Genomic DNA, 24,340 nt, shown 5'->3' with positions numbered 1-24,340 from the left:
CCCTGAACTAAGTGGTTTGTTAAGTTGAGTGTAAGGTCTATAATGATTTATGGGTGTCACTGATAAGGGAGAAGGCAGTTTCTTCCCTCTCCCCTCACAGCAGTACACAGGGAGGGGGGCTCCTGACTTAAGAAGAAATACATTGAGGCCTCAAAAAGGTTGTTATGTCATAGCCGAGAATAATATTTTGCAAATCCTGCAGGGGTCATGTCCTTTTTACACAAACATGGGAAGGTGTGTCTTATGCTATAGCCAATAGAATATGTCTGGTCATGTCCAGTCCTGTACATCAGAGGCCATGCCCAGTTTCCATAAATATGGGTATAGAGGAGGTGTCTTTAGGTTTTCTATCCTGTTGTTGAGCATAAAGACACTGGCGGAGAGGGAGCAAGCTCAAAGAGGGAGGGGGGCTTCCCCTGGTATGCTCTCTCTCGGTAAGCTCTGTCCCTCAGAGCTGGGTTAATAGCTCTCGGTAAGGTTATCTCAGACTTGGTAAATATCTCAAATTTCTTGGTTGAATGCTGAGTGAATTACTTTGTTGAATGAGTGGAATGAATGGAAGTGTGTTTGTGAGTATTAGTAACCGCCACCTGTGAGGATCTTCCTCCGAATACATGCGGGAGATAGGTATGTGTTTGTGGATGTTAGTACCCGCCACCTGTGTCGGAAAAAAGGTATGGAATTGATGTGAATTGATTTGGTGAATGAAAAGTTGAATGTGCTTTTTATTATCACCGGTCTTTTTATGAGGAAATGCCTCTAAATTATATCGGGAGATTTTAAATATCACAACTGAATTGGGCAGTTGAAGTTACAAATGATGGTAATAAATGTAAAACTGTGAATTAAAGTTTCATATTAAAACATGATCACAGCATGATAGGTTTAGTATGATTATAATGTTGTAACGAGAGAAGGTAAAAACCCTGTATAAGTTTGGACCTATTTTTCTTCAAATAAACTGATCCCACCTTTTGGACTGGGACAACTTAAAAGACATCTGTGCTCTCCTCGCATGCTTCATTACATTACATTACATTACATTGCATTTAGCTGACGCTTTTATCCAAAGCGACTTACAATAAGTGCGTTCGACCAACAAAATACAAACTTGAAGAAAACAGAATCATATAAGTACATCAGGTTTCATAGAGCCAAACATTTCAAGTGCTACTCAACTGGCTTTAGATAAGCCAGTCCTTTATTAGTATAAAAGTGCTTCGTTAATAGTTCTATCGCTCAAAGTGGAGTCGAAAGAGACGAGTTTTCAGTTTGCGCCGGAAGATGTGCAAGCTATCTGCCGTCCTGATGTCAATGGGGAGCTCATTCCACCATCCTGGCCAGCCAGGACAGCAAACCCACGTGTTTTCGCCGATGGGAACTTGGGTCCCCCTCGCAGCGAGGGTGCAGCGAGTCGTTTGGCTGATGCAGAGCGTAGTGCACGCGCTGGGGTGTACGGTTTAACCATGTCCTGGATGTACGAAGGGCCAGATCCATTCGCAGCATGGTAAGCAAGTACCAGTGTCTTGAAGTGGATTCTAGCAGTTACCGGAAGCCAGTGAAGGGAGCGGAGGAGCGGAGTGGTGTGGGAAAATTTAGGAAGGTTGAAGACCAGACGAGCCGCTGCATTCTGGATGAGCTGCAGAGGTTGGATGGCACATGCAGGTAGACCAGCCAGGAGGGAGTTGCAGTAGTCTAGGCGTGAGATGACGAGAGCCTGGACCAGAACCTGAGTCGCTTTCTGAGTCAGCTGGGGACGTATCTTCCTGATGTTGTAAAGCGTGTATCTGCAGCAACGGGTTGTAGCAGCGATGTTTGCAGTGAAGGACAGATTGTTATCTAGGGTCACACCCAGATTCCTTGCAGTCTGAGTCGGGGAAACAACTGAGGTGCCGATGTTGATTGTTAGGTCAAGAGTGGGACAATCTTTTCCCGGAAGGAAGAGCAGCTCAGTCTTGTCAAGGTTGAGCTTGAGGTGGTGAGCAGACATCCACTGAGAGATGTCAGCTAGACAAGCAGAGATGCGTGCGACAACCTGGGTCTCTGAGCGGGGAAAGGACAGAATTAATTGGGTGTCGTCAGCGTAGCAGTGGTAAGAAAAACCATGCGGGCTAATGACTGATCCGAGCGAGTTTGTGTACAGGGAGAAGAGGAGGGGACCAAGAACAGAGCCCTGAGGGACCCCTGTAGTTAATTGACAAGGGTCGGACTCAGACCCTCTCCAAGTCACCCTGTAGGTACGGTCTTTCAGGTATGAGGTGAGGAGGGAAAGTGCAGAGCCTGAAACTCCAAGTTTTTTGGAGAGTGCGAAGGAGGATCTGATGATTCACCGTGTCGAATGCAGCAGACAGGTCCAACAGGATGATGACAGAGGAGAGGGATGCAGTTTTGGCAGTGTGCAGTTCCTCCGTGACAGCAATGAGAGCAGTTTCTGTGGAGTGACCTGCCTTGAAACCAGACTGGTGCGGATCCAGAAGGTTGTTCTGATTGAGATAACAGGAGAGTTGTTTAAAGACAGCGCGTTCAAGTGATTTAGACAGGAACGGGAGGAGAGAGACAGGCCTGTAGTTTATAACATCAGACGGGTTGAGAGTGGGTTTCTTTAGGAGAGGGTTTACTCTTGCCTCCTTGAGACTGTTTGGAAAGTGACCAGAAGTTAGAGAAGTGTTGATGAAATGGGTGAGAAACGGTAGAATATCAGGAGCGATAGTCTGAAGGAGGTTTGAAGGGATAGGGTCCAGAGGACAGGTGGTAGGGCGGGCAGAGGTAATGAGGGTAAGAACCTCACTTGGAGAGAGAGGGGAAAAGGAGGTTAGTGTGTTGGTGGAAGGAGGGTCTGGTGACCCAGCGGTGAGTAAAGGTGAGTCAGAAAAATAAGAGCGAATATCATCAACCTTTTTTTCAAAGTGGGTAACAAAGTCGCTTGACAGAAGTGAGGAGGGGGGAGGGGCTTTTGGAGGGTCCAAGAGGGTGGAGAAGATGGAAAATAGTTTTTTAGGATTGGAATAGGAAGATTGGATCTTATCTTGAAAGAAAGTGCTTTTTGCCTGAGAGATCGAAGCAGAGAAAGAGGAGAGGAGAGCCTGATAGGTTAGGAGGTCGTCACGGTGTTTGGATTTCCACCGTTTCCGCTCTGCTGCCCTAAGGACGGTTCTATTAGCACGCAGTGCATCATTTAGCCAGGGAGCCGGAGGGGACTGACGAGCCTGCCGAGATGTGAGAGGACAGAGAGAGTCCAGAGTGGATGAGAGAGTAGAGAGGAGAGTTTCTGCAGCAGAGTTTGGAGGCAGGAGTTGGAACGAGTCAGAGGAAGGGAGGGCTGAGAGCACCGATGAGGCAAAGGTAGAGGGGGAGAGGGAGCGAAGGTTACGGCGGACAAGTGCAGGATGAGAAGAGATTAGTTTGTTATGTTTGGAAAGGGGTAGAGAGAATGAAATGAAGAAGTGATCGGATGTGTGGAGCGGGTTTACAGAGAGGTTAGAAGTAGCGCAGTTCCTTGAGAATATGAGATCAAGGACATTGCCAGCTTTATGAGTCGGTGGGGACGGAGACAGTGAGAAAGCAAAGGCGGTTAACAGAGATGTTAGTTCGTCTATCTTCCCTGTCTGGAGGTTGAAGTCTCCGAGAAGTACAGCGGGAGGGCCAGTTTCAGGGATGTGTGAGAGGAGATTATCTAATTCCTCCAAGAAGTCCCCCAAGGCGCCTGGTGGACGGTAGAGAACAACAATGGTTAACTGTATAGGATGGGTTACTGTGACGGCATGGAATTCAAAGGTGGAAGGAGTGAAGTTAGGTAGTTTGAAGAGGGAAAAGCTCCATTTGGGAGAGAGCAGGAGACCAGTGCCACCTCCTCTGCCAGTTGGTCTGGGTGTATGGGAGAAGGAATATGCAGTGGAGAGAGCTGCTGGGGTGGATGTGTTGGATGGAGTAATCCAGGTCTCAGTGAGAGCATGGAAATCCAGAGACTGCAGGGAAGCGTAGCCAGAGATGAAGTCAGCCTTAGGAACAGCTGACTGGCAGTTCCACAGGCCACCTGAAACTAGATGTTGGATCTCAGTGGAGCATGTGGGATAGACGAGAGCAGGCCGGTTATATCGATTACGAGATACACGGGGCCAGTGATAATTGCGAGAAGACACATGAACAGGAATGGAGAAAATACACATGATTATAGCATGAGGGGCTAAACAACCAAATAAAATAATAAAATAAAACACCAGCGATACTTAGCTCAATCAAAGTAGGATTTGCCTCCTCTTTGCCTCCCTCGTGACTCCCACAGGACTCTAATGTCTTTGCGCCTGTCTGACGCTGAAGCTGACGCTCCAGGAAAGTGCTACCTAAAATGGACACCTGATTGCTGAGTTCTCACAGCTGTAGGGCAACGTCCCTTTAATTAGTTAACTCTGCAGCTGGTGGCCCTCAAAAGGAAATCTAGACTGGCTTCCTTCTGATGTGTTATTGTCTTTTAAGTCAATTACATTAAACCCTAAGTTATAAAGTTATGAGTTTAACTCTTAATACAGTTACACCTACTCAATAAAGCTCTTAGTATTCTACAAATGTTTAAATCAAAGTTAACCCTAGCAGTCAGTTAGTTCACTTTTAAGGTTTCAGTCAAATGACTTGTTCCAAGTTTCTGCCTGACAGATACTGTAGCGGTTTTGAGTTTTGAAATCACAATTCCAGTCAGATCAACTACAGAGCATTGATACAGAGTACACACACTGAAACAGAGAAGTCTAAAAACACAATGTTACTCACACAATTCTAGAAGTCTCCAGTAGCTTTCTTGTCAAAATCGAGTTGCACACATGATTAGTTCTCAAGCTTCAAAGGTAAGATTGCACCCTGCCACATTCAAACTTAGGTAGGGCCACACCCAACACATTCTCACTCCATAATCGTCCAGGAGCGACGTTTGGTCAGTGTCCGTGGCGTGCAGTTGTGACGCTCCTAGGCTCCTTCAGCTTCATAAAGGGACGCAAATAGCTTTCAACTGATTGCAATGTATTCCCATCTGCGGCGGGATTTGACGCTCATGGAAGCACGGCATTCGTTTGTGTCGGCTGCCCTTAAAGGCAATCTCACAAGAAACACCGGCTGTTGTTATGCCTGCTGTGACGTTAAATTGCCTCTTGTAATTATGCCTTTACAAGCTTAAAAGTTGTATTTATCATCTGAATTTGGCGAAACAAGTTTAGTTTTCTTAAAACCAAGACTTTGTTTATTTGAAATCAGATGAAAACAAACTGTCACGGACCCTGCCGTGTTATCTATGATTACTACGCTTTTCATTCATAATTTCAGCGGGAGGGAGGGGGAGTGGTGCTGAGGAACAGCAGAGTGCGGGCTGACGGGTGTCTGTGTTGACATTCCCCTATTGTGGAATAAGGGTAAGACAGGCTACAAGTGTTTTAGGTTCAAGTTAGATAACTAATGTCTGGGTTAGTGTTCATGACTTCATGTTTACGTCATCTTAATTGTTAATCTCACTACACACACATTTTCCGTGCTTGCCAATAGTTTAAAATACTTTTATTCCACTGTTTAATAACCTGTTCAATACAAACATGCCACTTGTAAAAATGAAATAACATTTCTGTGAACTGATATTTGTTTAGTGATCTTATTAGAGGATGTTCCCTGAAAGATTGTAAAATGTCAATGAAGATGTCAGACTATTTGTTAATAATTACATACAACACATGGAATTTTTGTGTGTGTGTTCCAAGTTAATCTGCGGCCCCCTGGTGGCCAGTACATCAATTATGTGGCCCCCACCACCATCAAAGTTTCCCATCCCTGGGTTGCGTTCCAATAGTCCATTTAGCTTAGGAACCTTCCTAACCAAGTGAAATGACCCGGAAGTACGTCAGTGGAAGCCATGATAAGTGCCGTTCCAATTCTCCAAATGAAAGGAAAGGAGGTTTCAAACTTCCTTTATAACCTCCTTTAGCTTAGGAACCACTGGACCTCCCTAACCGAAAGGAGAGGAGAAAATGCTGCACCACAATGCATTGCAGCCGCAGCATTTGCCGTCACTCAACAGTCGGCCGTTCACGGAAACAACCGATTATGACCGAGAAATGATATCATGAAAGTTACGGTGCTTATTAAGCATTTTAAAACGTATGTGGTAAGTTGCCAAAGTGCTTTTTTCTGAACGTTCATCAGTATTATAATCAAAAAGAGAAATATGAACGTTAGTTTTTACTGAAATGATCAAATAAAGTCAACATCTCACAGTCTTTACTGAGCTGTGTGGGGTTTGTTCAACTTTTAAAAGATGTTTGAATGGTGATATACACAGTGATAGATGTTAAGGACTAACGTTTATAATAAATACATTTGTATTGATTTTAAGATCTTTTCATACAATCATACGTATTGGGATCATTTGTATTAATGTAGACCGGAGGGAGAGGGTGAGGAGCATACGTTTCACTTTCCTTTTTTATTTCAATTCCAACTTTGGTCATGAAGAATATGTTTCTCTGTTGTCCACGTTCATAAAGCATAAAGCAACAGCATCAGAGCACGGTGCAGAGTCTCTAGATGAGTTTACAGTAGTCCCTCGTTCTTATTGAACATCCATGTTGTAGTCCGCTGTATAGAAAACTGTAGTTTCCATAGTTTCCCCACAGCAGCAGACGCACATTCATGACGTCCGCTGGCGTATCATAAACACGTCGGATAGTGAAAGTGCAGTCGGATTCTCTAAAGCACCGCAGTTTCTTCTCCTAAATCCTTTTGAATTCTCCTATCCACTATCCCTTAACCCCGTGACGTTTCACTCAGAGGTCAAGGAATAGGAGATAGGGTTAGAATTTAGGAGCTGATTTTTGGATTATCGGAACGCAACCCTGATCTACAGAGATCGGGCTCAGAATAGACCGGAAACTATTCTTTTACCGGTCAGTTTGAATTTCACAATAAAGTTAGTAGTAATATTTTGTTTTGATATTATTGTTTTTTATTAACTACTAGACCGCTGGGTCATGTTAAGACCATATTTTCTGTGTTGCTGTGGGTTTTTTCCATCGCTTTTGTGTTACAAATATCAAAATAATAACTAAATATATCCGTCGTAAACTAAACCAGAAACAGCAGTATATTTTATTTTGTTAACACTATAAACTTGACAGCTTTTTAACCCAAACCACCTACTGGTTAAAGCACGTTATTACACGTTTAGAGTAATGCAATGCAGGTAGATTGTGTTGCTTTTTAATGACTGTTTAAAATGCCTTTTTCTTAATGTCTTTTATTATTATTAACTACTTGTTACTTGTTGCTAGGGACGCTGCTATCGATATTATTTCTGTTATGTTGTGTAACTGTTTAATGGTGTTATCTTTATTGCTACCCCCTTCCCTGTCAATGTATAGTGTTGGTCCACAACGCAAACGCATTAGTTTAACAAAATCCGCATCTAAAATTGTGGCATAGATAGCCTAAGTTATTTTCCCCTGTGCAATTCTCCATTTACTCAACAATAACACATAATTATCCTTGTGTTTATTTATTTGTTTGATTAATAAACACAAGTTGGAGTCCGTCAGGACCGAGGGTCGGAGCAGCTCATTTGCTTTAGAGAATATTACACCGGGAAGTAAGTATTCTCTCCGTTTCACTTGACAAACCCCGTGATAGTCCTCAAGCTCTGTGATTGGAGAGTGTGCTCCGAGGGTTACGCCGAGCGTTGAACAGCACTTGAAATGGGATGGAACCACGGCAGACTGTCCAAAACTGGATTTGAACGGGTCCACCGCATCCCCCCCTCCCCCACCCCGTCCCCAGAACTACACATGCTGGCTATTGTGTTTCGCAACATGTTCTCTATCTATGGCACGTCTCTACTGGGAGTTGTAGTTTTAAAAGACGTTTTCGTATTTCCCATAATAAGAAGTTGCCAGTATTAAACTGTGTACATCCCTGGAGGTTTAGGGGATAGGAAACACTCAAATTTAAAACATATAATTAATAAATGGGTGAAAATTGCTTGTGCCCACAATGGGCAGCATTAATATATATACCCACATGCCAGCTAAGGTCAGAAGAGCTTTATTTAACAGCTGGTCTAATGTCTGTGACCCCTCCTGTTGTTAATTGATAACATTACATTAATTGATAAGCCTGAAACATGCACTAGTCAAGGTTCAGAGGCAAATTTTGCAAATATGGCAGTAGCCAGTGCTGGAATTGGGCCGGTACTCACCGGTACGCAGTACCGGCACTTCTGGTTCTGACCCATGGAGTACCGGCACTTCTTGCTCAGTACCGGCATGCTGGCGGTACTCCGGTACTCATGCACCGTGCCAGTACTCAACACTCTCCCGCCGTTCTTATTATACATCCATATATATATATACAGCCGCCCGGTACTCAGTAGATGCGTCATGAGGTGCCGAACGGACATTCTCATCGCTCTAACCGCTGGAGTTTCACAGCGGCTGTCAGCTGTTTACTCCTGTCATTCAAACAGAACGTGCTGGAGAGGGGGCGGGGCTTATCTTCTCCATGTAAATACTGTGGTGGAAACGACTATGTCAAAATTAACCTATTTGACCGTGATTTAATAGTAATACACGTTTCAAAAATAATAATAATAATGCCGAAGTAACAACATACTGAAAACTGTTAGTAAAACCATGTTTTAATGCTTTACAATTTACATACCTAGATGCACGTGTGTTGTGTTTATGCAGTGCAACTCCCACCCAGTGGGTGGCTATGTAGAGTGATAGAACAGAGCAGGCACGCCCCCGAGAGAAGGAAAGCAAGTCACGTCACAAATTAGCATTTCTAAAATGTTAGCGTGGATTAATAAAAGTGCAAAAAGACAGCGGTTGTCGCCGGAAGAAACTTCAAATACAGAGAATGCTGTGCCTGTGTTGGAAATTGTGTCTGATGGGGAGCTTTCTTTGGTTGATCCTCCTGCTCCAAGTTCTAGTGCATTAGCATTAGCACTAGCTCCGCCGCCTCCTCTAGAGCCTCTAACGTTAGCTGCTGCTGGCTCAACTGCCACCACCAACACCGGGCAAAGCGATGCACCTGACTGCTGGACAACGGACCAGGTGCAATATTTTTGCAAGACCAATGCATGGCTCCTTCTTAAAGATAAGAAGCTAGGATGTCGGATATGCAGAGATGTCAAATCTTTGGGAATACACACTGGACAAGGACTGAAACTGTCAACTGAATGGGGTGAGTGTGCAGTGTCTCATTTCGGTGTTGACAAGGGCAAACAACAAGCTAGCCTGAGAAAAAAAATCAAAGAACATAAAGAATCACAAGCCCATGTAAAAGCTGCTGACATCCTTACATCTGCTTCACGTGAAACTATTCAACATCAAGTGCAGTCTATGCATAAATCTGAATTAGACACCACTATCAGAGTTTTTCGAACGGCATATAAAATTGGCAAACATAGCCGGCCATTCACAGACATGCCAATTGATTTGAATGTACAGAAACTGAATGGGCTGAACGTGGGCAGGGTTTTGCACTCCAATAAAACCTGTGGCGAAATCATCGACCACATAGCTCATGAGCTAAGTAAAACGGTGCTTGTTGTGTGTCTACGCTCAGCATTAGCTGATGCTGAGCCCGAAACGTTTTTTTGGGAGCTGATCGAGTTGGATGGAACAACGGCTGATGACATCACAAAGGCGTTAATGGAGTGTCTTGGAAGAGATTTTAACGAGGACTTTTTAGGTCAGTGTTTCGTTTCTTTTGCATGTGATGGGGCTTCAGTCATGCTAGGGAAGAGAACAGGCGTTGCTACCCAGTTGTGTAGTAAATTCCCAAGCCTGTTTGTGTGGCACTGCTCCAATCATCGTCTAGAGCTGGCAGTTGGGGATGTGGTCAAGGAGGTCTCAGGGCTCAATCATTTCCAGATCTTTTTTGACAAACTCTATTCCTTGTTCCATGCCTCCCCCAAAAATCAGAGGCAGTTAGCGCAGTGTGCGCAAGCAGTCGGACAGCGTCTCCTGGTGATAGGGCGTGTTTTGTCCATCCGCTGGGTGGCTTCAAGTGAAAGGAGCGTCAGAGCAGTCTGGGAAAACTACCGAGTGCTTCATGATCACTTCACAAATGCTGCAAACGACACGAGCAGGGATTCCAGAGACAGAGCAAAGTACAAGGGCCTGGATGATGTGCTCACATCTGCAACGTTTGTCAGCAATCTGGGACTGATGTACGATGCGCTCACAGAGCTCAGCGACCTCTCTCGGCAACTCCAAAAAAGAGAGATGACACTGCCTACAGCAGATAGGCTCTTAACTCGAGAAATACGAGTTTTTGAATCCATGGTCACCATGCCTGGCCCACACATGACTACAGTTCATACAGCTCTAGCTGAGAAGTCCTTCAAGGGTGTTGCCCTGCGTGAGAATGGCAGGCTTGTACAGATTCATGCAGGTCAGTTTTTCCGCAGTATGGTAGATAATCTGAGACACAGAATGACTTCCACAACCTCCTCTCATGTCAGCACAAGAGAAATCCCATTACATGGCCGGGAGGCCCGGGACAATCAGCTAATCCAGGACATGAAAGTTATCCATCCTGGAAGTTGGCCTGAAGAGGAGTTAGACGTACAGTATGGGGACGTAGAGGTGCTACGTTTGTGCGAAGTGCTGAAAGTGGACAGAAGAGAGACTGTTCAGGGCTTTCGCGAATACAAGGAAACCAGGGCATCCCGTACACCTGCTGCCATGGAGCCTCTACTGAAAGCAGTCCAAACCATCGCTGTCTCCACTAGTGAGTGTGAGCGGGCATTCAGCTGCATGAACGATATCCTTACTGCAAAAAGGAATGCTCTCTCTGTCAGCCGACTGTCCAGCCTGGTTTTCATTAAATGTAATGGACCATCACTAGGACAGTTCAATCCGGAACAGTATGTGAGGTCCTGGCTGGCAAAGGGAAGGAGAAGTGCTGATGAAAGAGCCTGTCCAGCTCCAGCCCCTGATACTGATGTCCCCAAGGCCTTCTGGAGCCTTTTCTAACAATGTGAAGTATATTGCAAAGCAGCTCACCCAGTGAGAAGACTTTTGGCATAATGTGCCGATTTGTACAGATCCTGGAGATAGAAGGACTTCAGACCAACCAGGGAGTTATCTGATCAGCTTGGTGTTCAATGTAACTCTTTACCATGGCTCAGACTTTGTTACTTGCAGTTACAGTTTCTCATTTTAGATTGTGCAAATTTTGCATTTGTTTTTACATGTTCTTTGTTCATGCTCTTTATCATTTTTCTGAGTTGGAAAGTTAGATTGCATCATAGTTTACTTTATACATATTTGTATTCTTCAGTGGTGAAGTATATTGCAAAGCAGCTCAGCCATGTGAGAAGACTTTTGGCACTTTTTCGTTTTTCGTTTTCTGAGTTGGAAAGTTAGATTGCATTCAAAATGTACAGAAATACTTAATTTTGTTAAAGCTTTTTATAAAAAATGCTTCTGACCAGAGCTTTGTTTCCTTGTCATTAATGTTGAACACCACCAGAGGGGCTCTCACCTGAAAGGTCTCTGCTTCATGTGTCTTCAGCAGAAGATCTAGACTTTGATTGCTATATTTTCAGTTAATATTGACCTTACTTTTATCCATGTATTTTTTCTTTTAATGTTTATTTTATTAGCTTTTCTTTTTAATGACTGATTTTAAATGCCATTTTCTTAATCTCTTTCATTTTTTGTAAAGCACTTTGAATTGCCTTGTGTTGAAAAGTGCTATATAAATAAACTTGCCTTGCCTTGCCTTGCCTTACTGAGCTTTAGCCATATCCGCTGCCTATCATAAAAAATGTTAAGTACAGTGAACCTTTCTAAAATATACAGTAGTAAAGAGACAAACCCACCAGCATTATAGTAGCCAAATTCTTGTTTGTGGGCTGTATATATAAAATTGACTTGAAAAAGTTGCTGATTTTAGAGTACTGGCACCTTTTTCATTCCAATTCAAGCACTGGCAGTAGCCATCAATCAGCTTAAGATAAGATATACTTTATTGATCCGAAGTTGGAAACATTTGCGTTACATCAGCATGTGTAACAGTTGTAAATATGCAGTGGTGTTTATTTGTAAATAATTTAGTATAATCACACAAATTCTGTGTTTTATATTTAACAATTCTGTGTTCTTTATTTATTGTTCAATACCTGACAAGGTCGGAGATTAAATATCTACATACATCTTATAAGAGTATAATACATATGTATAATATCAGTTAAAATAAGTGCTTCAACATAGTTAACATTGCTGGAGGTACGCATAAATATTGATAGATGTCTTGTAATGCACTATTGAGGAACCTGCGACCCAAGTTTTTCATTCAATGCATAACTACACAGTTGTGTATATGATATGTCAATAAACCTTAGAAAATCTTGAAATCTTGAAAGGGATGTGCAAAATAGTCATTATATACAGTCTTTAATTAACTATTAGTAGAGAATAACGAGTAATGAATATACTTTAGGGATCCTATTAATATCTAATAATAAAAATAATTAAATTCAATAACATGCTTTAACCACTAGGTGTCCCTTTATATCACCTGTGCACCTTTATGGTGTAAATACAGCCTATCTACCAATTGGATCAAATATAAAAGTCAGCCGAATTAGTGTTGATACTGCAAGGAGACGTATTGTGTGAAAAGAAATGTAAGATGTTGTTTAACTACTGATATATTTATGATCCACGTCACGTATTCAGTGTTGGCGGCAATTCCTCATGTTTGTCTAGAAGTCTTCTTATCAGGGCTCTATAAAGAACTACGGCAGATATGTAATATTTAATGCAGCCGAACCGTGTATTACAATGCCGTTATGTGATGACTTCAAAGAGAAAAGCAAGCACACTCGGAATAAAGTATTATTTTATTTTTAAAAAATGTTTTCGGTCTGTTTCCGGTATTTGTTAATGACGATGTGCTGTGAGATGTGAGACTGGAATTGCACAGGGGAAAATAACGTATCTTTAGATGCGGATTTTGTTAAACTAATACGTTTGCGCTGTGGACCAACACTATACATTGACGGGGAAGGGGGTAGCAATAAAGATAACACCATTAAACAGTTACACAACATAACAGAAATAATATCGATAGCAGCGTCCCTAGCAACCACCTTGGTAACAATGAAAACGTTCTATGGACGTAATTTCCTGAAGTAATCTTCGTAATAACTAGCAAACTAAAGATCATGTACATCCACTGCACACATAATCTGAAATAACAACTCATATTTCTCGCATCAAATGACATCAAAACGCATTTTAATGGCCAAACTAACTTTAAGGCCCAATCCCAAACCACTCCCTCGACCCTACCCTACCCCTCCGTGACGGAGTGAACTCCGTCTGTAGCCACACTCGCAGCTCAACGAGGCTCCCTCCTGTCAGATGGAGGGAGCAAGCTACAGCAGCAAGCTTTGGGACGGCCTCCCCTCTCTCCGGCAAAAACAGGAAATACCGTAACTGTATGTAACAACGGTTTCAAATCAGCATCTCTTAGACAAAAAGTGTAAATGAATAACTCAAATAAAACTCCAAACATCTTTCATTGTGTTTCAAAGCTCTTTTAGTTTTAAACCTGATGTTTATAAGCTTCTTAGTTTTTGCAACGGTCTGTAAATATACACAACTTTATAATAAAATGCACACATTTACCTTTTTCTAGACTAAACACAGGTATGATCCTAAGTTAAAAACATAAGAGGTTATCATGAGGTTGTTAACATCGTAATTTATCAGTGCTGGAACTACTTGTTAACAGCTTGTTTCCTGACGGACACACACAGCGTGACTCCGGTCAGGTAGAGACCGGTCTCAAGTCAGCACCGCTGCAAACTCGCTGTTTGAGGGCTTGATAGCCCACTCCCCCTCCACACCGCTCCACACTCGTTGCTTTGGAACAGCCCTCGCGTGAACGCGTAGGGTGTAGGGGGCGGTTTGGGAATGGGCCTAAAATAGGCATTTTCCACCGAGAATAAAACCAAGTTCGGCCATGTTTTATTTTTCTGCAGGGAGAAATTTGAAGATCACGTGACATAGACGCCAGCCATTGGAATGAATGGTGAAAAAAACGGGGTTTGTCAAACAGAGCACATGGTGTAGTCCTAAACGATAGCTGGGGATTCTGGGTAGTGTAGTGTCTTCTGCCATCCTTTACTCCGAAAAAATATTTGTTTCTCCGAATCGAAGGGGAAAAATACAAAAGCATTGCACACAATTTAAACCAATCAATGTTGTGTAATTAACAAGGATAATCTGGTGTTTTTTAGTCGATGAGTAGTGCAGATATCACTGTAAAATCAATCGACAGTAAGGGGAATACTTACTTCCGGGTGTACAATTCTCCGTTATCCAATGGGAATGGACGCTCACATTGCCTACACAGCCGACACAAACGAATGCCGTGCTTCCATGAGCGTCAAATCCCGCCGCAGATGGGAATACATTGCAATCAGTTGAAAGCTATTTTCGTCCCTTTATGAAGCTGAAGGAGCCTAGGAGCGTCACAACTGCATGCCACGGACACTGACCAAACGTCGCTCCTGGACGCTTAGGGAGTGAGAGTGTGTTGCCACACCTCATTTGCTGATATCAAAATCCTTCGGGATCGCTTAAACAGATTTAAGAGAGTTGTCTGAATTGAAACAGCAGTTAATTTAACCTAGTTCTTCAGGGAGTTAATAGAGGTGAGATATTGCTGACGTTGGTGGATCTGAGCCAAGCAGTAAACTTACATAGACTCAATAACTTCGGTTAGGTCAATTAGTAGGTCTGAGTAATTTCCCGGAATAAATTATCAGCCCTCACCGACTCTTACAGTACACACACATTAAGAATGGCATGCTCTCCATCCCTGCTGTGGCTTCATCCAACTTGTTTACCTCGAAGACATAAATGGTGCTTTCATCAAACCACACTCAAGCTCCTTTACGAAGCAGAGCACATTTATTAGAATATAAACCACGACATATATTTGAAAGAAGGACAAGCAAGTGAAACAACTCGTGCCAGCTGTGTTGTTTATTCCTGTTTTCATGTTACAAAGGCCTTCATGATGCATTCAATGTAAGATGCAAAAAAAGCAAAGAGAGCATGAAACATGCAAAGCTTTTTAATTTCATTTATTTGACTGTATAGTTCGAATCTGTTTGAAGAATTTAACATTAAAATAACAACAGTTCAAGGTTCCCCTGAAATTCTTTTGACATTTACTCTTTTATGTAAAGAAGGCCCTGAGGAGGTAACATTTTTATAGAGAGCTGCTCCTGTCCTTCAGCTGTAATGTTCAATAGAAAAGGCCCCTGAGTCGCTGGACCTCATCATGTACTCGGTGTGTCTGAGGGACAGCTGGGAGCGGTACAAGCCGTTGCTCTGGGAATCCAGCGGGTTGTCTGAAACCTGTATGAGAGAGAGGGAGACAGGTTAGATTATGAGTGTCATGGGACCTCCAGTTTTGTGGATGTTTATGTTTATGTAGACTGTATACTACATACAATAGAGTGGTGCAGGAATGAGTCTTAAACCCAGAAATAAGTTTGCTTTTTATCGCTTTTGTTCCCTGGTCTCAAAATCAACAATTGTTTGAATGTGTTTGTGGCTTAGATGCCTGAAATACGACCTGTGGTTAAGCATAAGAGATTTTCACGCTTTGTTGTACAACATCAATATGTCAGTAAGTAGTAATACCCAAAAAGCAGGGGTTTCTAATAAGTGACTGTACCAGAACAAATCTACAGAGAGGGCATATGATTTTCATGGGAGGGCACACAAAACCGTCATGTGCCGCGGCCGAGATTTTCTTTTGGGGGTGCTGTGGGGTAGCTTGACGTTTCATAGAGGGGTGCTCAAACATTTAGAGTTTCCCATTAAGGTACCGGGCGCTACAGGGGAATTTTCTACTGCAACACTCCACACACGCACATACACAGTACACCCGCGACTGTTACAAGGAAGGCTCGATAATCAGCTCACAGCATATAGGTGTAAGCAGGGGTAAAGTGCTATTTTTATAAGTGGGGGGTGGACCTCTTCTAGGGGGGTCCTCACCTCCTCTAGTTAGGTCCGGGGAGATTTTTTTTTTAAGTGTTGAAGTTAAAAGCATCAATCTGGTGCACTTTGAGAGCAACATTAAGAGATCTATGGATACATCTCTCAACACCCATATGAAACAGAACTGTAAGCAGATTTACTTTTTCTTTATGGATATTTTACAAATCACTCCCCTTTCTTCCCTTTTCTTTTTACTGTCATATAGTATTTCATACCTGTTTTTCATTTATTACTCTTATATTACTATCTGACATCACATACATCCTAGCATTACAGTTCACAGTTTATTTATAATTAAAGAAATTAAAATATATATATTTTTAATTTTTATAAATAATAAAAACGTGTTTATTGGGGGAGGGCAGGAATGTCAAATGGGAGGGCCTGGCCATTAGCCGCCTTTAGCTTAGCGTTGATTCTACCTCCCTTCACCCTATCCAGAAGCATAACACCACCATTTTAAATAACAATGTTCTAAACTCTTATGAGCTTGTTAGCCTCTTTAGGCCTATTATTTTTGCTTTTCTGGCACCCAAAACATTGAATTTATGAACATGCCAAACCATCAGCTGTTAAAGCCCCACTGTAAAGGTCCTGCTGATCAATAGCAGGCAGAGTCAGCTGTTGAACACAGTGGTGGAGAACAAACCGGAGTTAAAAGAGAGTGAATATCTTTGTCCATTATAGGGTTCCCAATTAGCACTAGCATGAGCATTGGCTAGTTTGTCTGTACTATTGGACTCACTTAATTGGTCGATCATTATTTATCAATAGAAAAAAGTTGCTCTATAATGGTAATGTTTAAAAAAAACTACTGACACTAACAGGATCATCAAAACAACCTTAAATGGTTAATGGTATGCAACGTAATGGCAAGTGTTCATGACATTGGGATGTAATATCTGAAGAACTTCATTTATATTACCTCTTCAAATTTCTTGGCCTTGTACTGCTCCGCTCCTTTCAGGAAGTTCAGCAGAATGATGTCACACAACACCGTGCCCTACATAATAATAGAGATACCATTTTAAATAGATAGTCCAGCAACAAGCCCACTTTCCCTCAAAGAAAATGTTTTAAAATTCAACTAAGTTCACAGTCAAGCTTCAGCGGAATGGGAGGACAGTGTGTGAGGTATTTAAGTACAACAAAGCTCACATTGTACTTGAGATAAAATCAGAGATGAAACGGTAATGTAAGATTATTCTGAGAATAATAACCGGTGTATGATGAGCTTTGGTATGTGGTCCAGCAGTAAACTCACCACTCCCACTGACGTGAAGGCGGCCACCATGTTGATGAGTGTCGGGATCATGTTGAACTTGCCTGCCTACGAAGAACAAATAATCCAATAATAATAATAATATGTGAGCAGGTATCAGTATCATGGTACTTTATAGATGTAGTGGTACAAAAAATATTCCTGTGTATAATATCTCTTAAGTCTACAAAGTCAGTCTTAATGTAAGTATGAGTTTCCAATTCAAGGACCCCAGATTTGATATGATAACGTTAATGGTGCCTGTTAATTAATCAAGCTTAAATTAAAATCTGCTATCTGATCGACCTTTGTAATAACGAAAATATTTTAAGATTTAAAAGTATTAGAGTATAAAAAGTGGTGCCAACAAATATTTTTAGACTTTTCATGTTGAGATTTCAAAACGACTACATATAGTTAAAAGCACAGTCAGATATAAACTCACATTTCCATTGACCAGAACATCAAACCTAATAGCATAGGCTTTAACCAGAGTGCGGTATTCCGTTCCATTGTCCATCTTAAAGTATTTGGCAAACCTGTACAGACAGAGCAATCTCAGCATTTTTATATTAAAGAAAACACTGTAAGTGTTTGGATCAGTGTGCAAGTGAGGAGCATTTGATCTGTTGTCATAGAAACAAAATCAGAACTGTAAATGGTTATCTATAAGTCACAATTGAAAGCATAATAAAATCACTTTGCAAAGGGTCCAGAATACACACAGATTTTATCTGTAATTGCAAGATTCATCAATGATCAAAAAAGTATTGTTTTTATGAAAGATCTTTGAAGCCATGCATATCCACAGCAAACGTCATGCATATGCCCCTGTGTTTCATATCTTGTGTACAAAAATGAGTTGTGTAGTGGAGTTTCTCTGGATGGAACATTTCTGCGGAACCATGAATCTTTATACCTGAAGTTGTAGCCTGGTGAGACTGCATTCTTCTGGGACATGGCGTCCAGCCGTGTGAATGAGTAGGAGGGGTTACACTGGTCATCTGACTTGTCCAGATCACATACCCAGCCGATCTTTATCCCAATCACTCCTCCCTGGAAGGAATTTCAAAATAAGAGACTCACAAGTGTACCTGTGCTCACCTACCTCTGTGTACTAGGAATTACATGTAGCCTTTACCATAATACCAGATCATCTTATCAGACATAATGTAATTATCAGCATTTAGAGACAGAAAATGATCGGCCTTGTCTTCCAAATTTCAAATAAAAATATGACCTGGATCTTGACTCTACCTTGTTTGCCAGCTTGGTGAAGTTCTGCTGAGCGTAGCGGACCACGTCTCCCACTTTGAAGATGGGGCAGTAGGTGTTGTTGACCATGTCGAAGTTACACGTTTTGATGTAATCGTTAGTGATGGTAGTGAGAAAGTTCCCTCTGCACACACAGACATCGTGATGACAGTCATCATATTAACATGTCATCCTTAATGTCAGAATCATCATATTTATAATCATAATTGTGGTACTTTGTGTAGTTGAAGGTTGGAAAGCGGATGCTATTCTTAATAAAAATTGTGAAGTTCTCCACTTCCATCATTGGCGTCCTGAAAGAGAGGCAAAGGAGAGCATAAGGAAGAGAAAAGACAGATGGACATATAAACAGCAAATGTGTTTAAAGGGGGCCATATTAGGCTATACGAGTTTCTTCTCCCTCTCCTGTAGAGTGTTCTATAGGTTTGTGTGGATGTAAATTACATTATTACATTACATTGCATTTAGCTGACGCTTTTATCCAAAGCGACTTACAATAAGTACATTCGACCAGGAAGACACAACCTTGAAGAAAACAGAATCATATAAGTACAATCAGGTTTCATAGAGCCAAACATTTCAAGTGCTACTCAACTGGCTTTAGATAAGCCAGTCCTTTGTTAGTATATAAGTGCTTTGTTAATAGTTCTATCGCTCGAAGTGGAGTCGAAAGAGATGAGTTTTCAGTCTGCGCCGGAAGATGTGCAAGCTATCTGCTGTCCTGATGTCAATGGGGAGCTCATTCCACCATCCTTGGAGCCAGGATAGCAAACCCACGTGTTTTCGCCGATGGGAACTTGGGTCCCCCTCGCAGCGAGGGCGCAGCGAGTCGTTTGGTTGATGCAGAGCGTAGTGCACGCGCTGGGGTGTACGGTTTAACCATGTCCTGGATGTACGAAGGGCCAGATCCATTCGCAGCATGGTAAGCAAGTACCAGTGTCTTGAAGTGGATTCTAGGAGTTACCGGAAGCCAGTGAAAGGGAGCGGAGGAGCGGAGTGGTGTGGGAAAATGTAGGAAGGTTGAAGACCAGACGAGCCGCTGCATTCTGGATGAGCTGCAGAGGGTCGGATGGCACATGCAGGTAGACCAGCCAGGGACGGAGTTACAGTAGTCTAGAGGCGTGAGATGACGAGAGCCTGGACCAGAACCTGTTCTGCAAAGGCTAAAATCCCTGTGTCATAGGGTTGGAGGCAGAAAAAAGGCCAAAAGCTGGACAAATAAACTCTCCGTAACGATACATTGGACTTAACAAAGTGGATTTCTGAATTGAACTTCTCTTAATGATTTGCTATCAGGATAACACTGTTCTCTCTAAATGTGTAAAGCTCTCTATCACATGCACAGCATCAGCTTACGTTTTGATGGTGTCGATCTCAGCTGGGCACCATCCTTTTATCTCACACATCTTGATGGTGCCTTTGAAATGAACACATCTCCCTGTCAGAATTCCTGAGCAGGAAAATAAAAAGATGTTATGCAAACTGCAAAAACGACGTAAATGTGTAAATGCAAACATCAGTTCTAATCACACTCTGATATGTAAGGAGAAGAAAAGGCAGAAGACCTCACCATAACTTCCTGGCTTGTTACGGAGCCTTTTGCAGTTACTGTCCTGGGTACAATTAAACTTCTCACTCTGGGTAACACACACACACACACACACACACCACACACACACACACACACACACACACACACACACACACACACACACACACAGCACACACACCACACACATCACCACACACACACACACCCACACACACACACACACACACACACACACACACACACACACACACACACACACACACACACACACACACACACACACACACACACACACACACACACACACACACACACACATCACACAGCAGACCGACACATTAGAGACTTGCTATTGTGTGTTTAGCAGATAAAGAGAGGACATTTGGAGAGTAGATTTTGGGAGAATCCTTTTAAAAAAGTTAATATCTATGTATATATTATATATATATATATATATATAATATATATATATATATATATATTATCTATATATATATATATATATATATACTAGGGCTGTCAAACGATTAACATTTTTAATCAGATTAATCACAGCTTAAAAATTAATTAATCATGATTAATCACCATTCGAACTATGTCCAAAATATGCCATTTCTTTATGTATATTGTTGTGGGAATGGAAAGATAAATGAAGAAGGCGGATATATCCATTTAACAATGTTAAATGTGCTGGAATTGGGGCCGGTACTCACCGGTACGCAGTACCGGCACTTCTGGTTCTGACCCATGGAGTACCGGCACTTCTTGCTCAGTAACCCGGCATGCTGGCGGTACTCTTCCGGTACTCATGCACCGTGCCAGTACTCAACACTCTCCCGCCGTTCTTATTAATAACATCCATATATATATATACAAGCCGCCCGGTACTCAGTAGATGCGTCATGAGGTGCCGAACGGACATTCTCATCGCTCTAACCGCTGGAGTTTCATACAGCGGCTGTCAGCTGTTTACTCCTGTCATTCAAACAGAACGTGCTGGAGAGGGGGCGGGGCTTATCTTCTCCATGTAAATACTGTGGGTGGAAACGACTATGTCAAAATTAACCTATTTGACCGTGATTTAATAGTAATACACGTTTCAAAAATAATAATAATAATAATAATGCCGAAGTAACAACATACTGAAAACTGTTAGTAAAACCATGTTTTAATGCTTTACAATTTACATACCTAGATGCACGTGTGTTGTGTTTATGCAGTGCAACTCCCACCCAGTGGGTGGCTATGTAGAGTGATAGAACAGAGCAGGCACGCCCCCGAGAGAAGGAAAGCAAGTCACGTCACAAATTAGCATTTCTAAAATGTTAGCGTGGATTAATAAAAGTGCAAAAAGACAGCGGTTGTCGCCGGAAGAAACTTCAAATACAGAGAATGCTGTGCCTGTGTTGGAAATTGTGTCTGATGGGGAGCTTCTTTGGTTGATCCTCCTGCTCCAAGTTCTAGTGCATTAGCATTAGCACTAGCTCCGCCGCCTCCTCCAGAGCCTCTAACGTTAGCTGCTGCTGGCTCAACCTGCCACCACCAACACCGGGCAAAGCGATGCACCTGACTGCTGGACAACGGACCAGGTGCAATATTTTTGCAAGACCAATGCATGGCTCCTTCTTAAAGATAGAAGCTAGGATGTCGGATATGCAGAGATGTCAAATCTTTGGGAATACACACTGGACAAGGACTGAAACTGTCAACTGAATGGGGTGAGTGTGCAGTGTCTCATTTCGGTGTTGACAAGGGCAAACAACAAGCTAGCCTGAGAAAAAAAATCAAAGAACCTAAAGAATCACAAGCCCATGTAAAAGCTGCTGACATCCTTACATCTGCTTCACGTGAAACTATTCAACATCAAGTGCAGTCTATGCATAAATCTGAATTAGACACCACTATCAGAGTTTTTCGAACGGCATATAAAATTGGCAAACATAGCCGGCCATTCACAGACATGCCAATTGATTTAAACCTACAGAAACTGAATGGGCTGAACGTGGGCAGGGTTTTGCACTCCAATAAAACCTGTGGCGAAATCATCGACCACATAGCTCATGAGCTGAAGAAAAAAATGGCAAAAGACATTACAGAAAACCAAAGAAAACTCTGTGTTTTGGTCGATGAATCTACCACTATTAGTGGTAAAACGGTGCTTGTTGTGTGTCTACGCTCAGCATTAGCTGATGCTGAGCCCGAAACGTTTTTTTGGGAGCTGATCGAGTTGGATGGAACAACGGCTGATGACATCACAAAGGCGTTAATGGAGTGTCTTGGAAGAGATTTTAACGAGGACTTTTTAGGTCAGTGTTTCGTTTCTTTTGCATGTGATGGGGCTTCAGTCATGCTAGGGAAGAGAACAGGCGTTGCTACCCAGTTGTGTAGTAAATTCCCAAGCCTGTTTGTGTGGCACTGCTCCAATCATCGTCTAGAGCTGGCAGTTGGGGATGTGGTCAAGGAGGTCTCAGGGCTCAATCATTTCCAGATCTTTTTTGACAAACTCTATTCCTTGTTCCATGCCTCCCCCAAAAATCAGAGGCAGTTAGCGCAGTGTGCGCAAGCAGTCGGACAGCGTCTCCTGGTGATAGGGCGTGTTTTGTCCATCCGCTGGGTGGCTTCAAGTGAAAGGAGCGTCAGAGCAGTCTGGGAAAACTACCGAGTGCTTCATGATCACTTCACAAATGCTGCAAACGACAACGAGCAGGGATTCCAGAGAAAGAGCAAAGTACAAGGGCCTGGATGATGTGCTCACATCTGCAACGTTTGTCAGCAATCTGGGACTGATGTACGATGCGCTCACAGAGCTCAGCGACCTCTCTCGGCAACTCCAAAAAAAGAGAGATGACACTGCCTACAGCAGATAGGCTCTTAACTCGAGAAATACGAGTTTTTGAATCCATGGTCACCATGCCTGGCCCACACATGACTACAGTTCATACAGCTCTAGCTGAGAAGTCCTTCAAGGGTGTTGCCCTGCGTGAGAATGGCAGGCTTGTACAGATTCATGCAGGTCAGTTTTTCCGCAGTATGGTAGATAATCTGAGACACAGAATGACTTCCACAACCTCCTCTCATGTCAGCACAAGAGAAATCCCATTACATGGCCGGGAGGCCCGGGACAATCAGCTAATCCAGGACATGAAAGTTATCCATCCTGGAAGTTGGTCTGAAGAGGAGTTAGACGTACTGTTGTGGAATATTTTCCAAGGCCCATCACTTTGACCCAGTGTATCAGTTCAAACTGTCCTGACTGAGCACAGGCACCTGTAACCTTGGCTGCTGTGCTCTCAGTGTTTTGTCTCCCTGTTCCTGCCTGTTGGCGTCAGCTGATAGAGGTGTTATCATTCTATCTTGTTATGCAGCATGTTGATGATGCTCTCTGAACTAGCTAAATACATGGGTCTGGGGTAGAGTTCTTCAGAATTGACGTGGCAACTCTACCGTGAAGTCAGAACCTCTGACTCTTGGACTTGTGATGTGAATCCTCCGGCCGTAACTCCAAATAAACCATCATGTGTTTGACATCAAAGCTACTGCTCCTACCGTGTCTCCTTCCTGAGTCGGTGACTCCCACTGCATAGCTACACAGAAGTTTCCTCTACACGTACAGTATGGGGATGTAGAGGTGCTACGTTTGTGCGAAGTGCTGAAAGTGGACAGAAGAGAGACTGTTCAGGGCTTTCGCGAATACAAGGAAACCAGGGCATCCCGTACACCTGCTGCCATGGAGCCTCTACTGAAAGCAGTCCGAACCATCGCTGTCTCCACTAGTGAGTGTGAGCGGGCATTCAGCTGCATGAACGATATCCTTACTGCAAAAAGGAATGCTCTCTCTGTCAGCCGACTGTCCAGCCTGGTTTTCATTAAATGTAATGGACCATCACTAGGACAGTTCAATCCGGAACAGTATGTGAGGTCCTGGCTGGCAAAGGGAAGGAGAAGTGCTGATGAAAGAGCCTGTCCAGCTCCAGCCCCTGATACTGATGTCCCCAAGGCCTTCTGGAGCCTTTTCTAACAATGTGAAGTATATTGCAAAGCAGCTCACCCAGTGAGAAGACTTTTGGCATAATGTGCCGATTTGTACAGATCCTGGAGATAGAAGGACTTCAGACCAACCAGGGAGTTATCTGATCAGCTTGGTGTTCAATGTAACTCTTTACCATGGCTCAGACTTTGTTACTT

General features: G+C 42.8%; 1 protein-coding gene across 1 annotated transcript in view; it reads right to left on the bottom strand.

Moving 5' to 3' along the window:
- Positions 1–15,051: 15,051 nt before the first annotated feature.
- LOC117556500 (P2X purinoceptor 3-like) overlaps positions 15,052–24,340 on the bottom strand; it is a 53,704-nt gene continuing 44,415 nt past the window's right edge. Inside the window, exons 4-12 of the mRNA XM_034231829.1 lie at positions 20,174–20,240; positions 19,960–20,053; positions 18,819–18,896; positions 18,586–18,727; positions 18,248–18,384; positions 17,774–17,867; positions 17,332–17,397; positions 16,993–17,070; positions 15,052–15,416 (exon numbers count right to left, since the gene is read on the bottom strand). Of these exons, the coding sequence (XP_034087720.1) occupies positions 15,291–15,416; positions 16,993–17,070; positions 17,332–17,397; positions 17,774–17,867; positions 18,248–18,384; positions 18,586–18,727; positions 18,819–18,896; positions 19,960–20,053; positions 20,174–20,240 (882 nt within the window). The 3' untranslated portion in view covers positions 15,052–15,290. The remainder of the gene's footprint in view (positions 15,417–16,992; positions 17,071–17,331; positions 17,398–17,773; positions 17,868–18,247; positions 18,385–18,585; positions 18,728–18,818; positions 18,897–19,959; positions 20,054–20,173; positions 20,241–24,340) is intronic.

Source organism: Gymnodraco acuticeps, unplaced genomic scaffold, assembly GCF_902827175.1.
Source record: "Gymnodraco acuticeps unplaced genomic scaffold, fGymAcu1.1, whole genome shotgun sequence".
Classification (NCBI taxonomy): Eukaryota; Metazoa; Chordata; class Actinopteri; order Perciformes; family Bathydraconidae; genus Gymnodraco; species Gymnodraco acuticeps.
The sequence above is the reverse complement of the archived record's forward strand: the minus strand, read 5'-3'. Positions and strand labels throughout refer to the sequence as shown.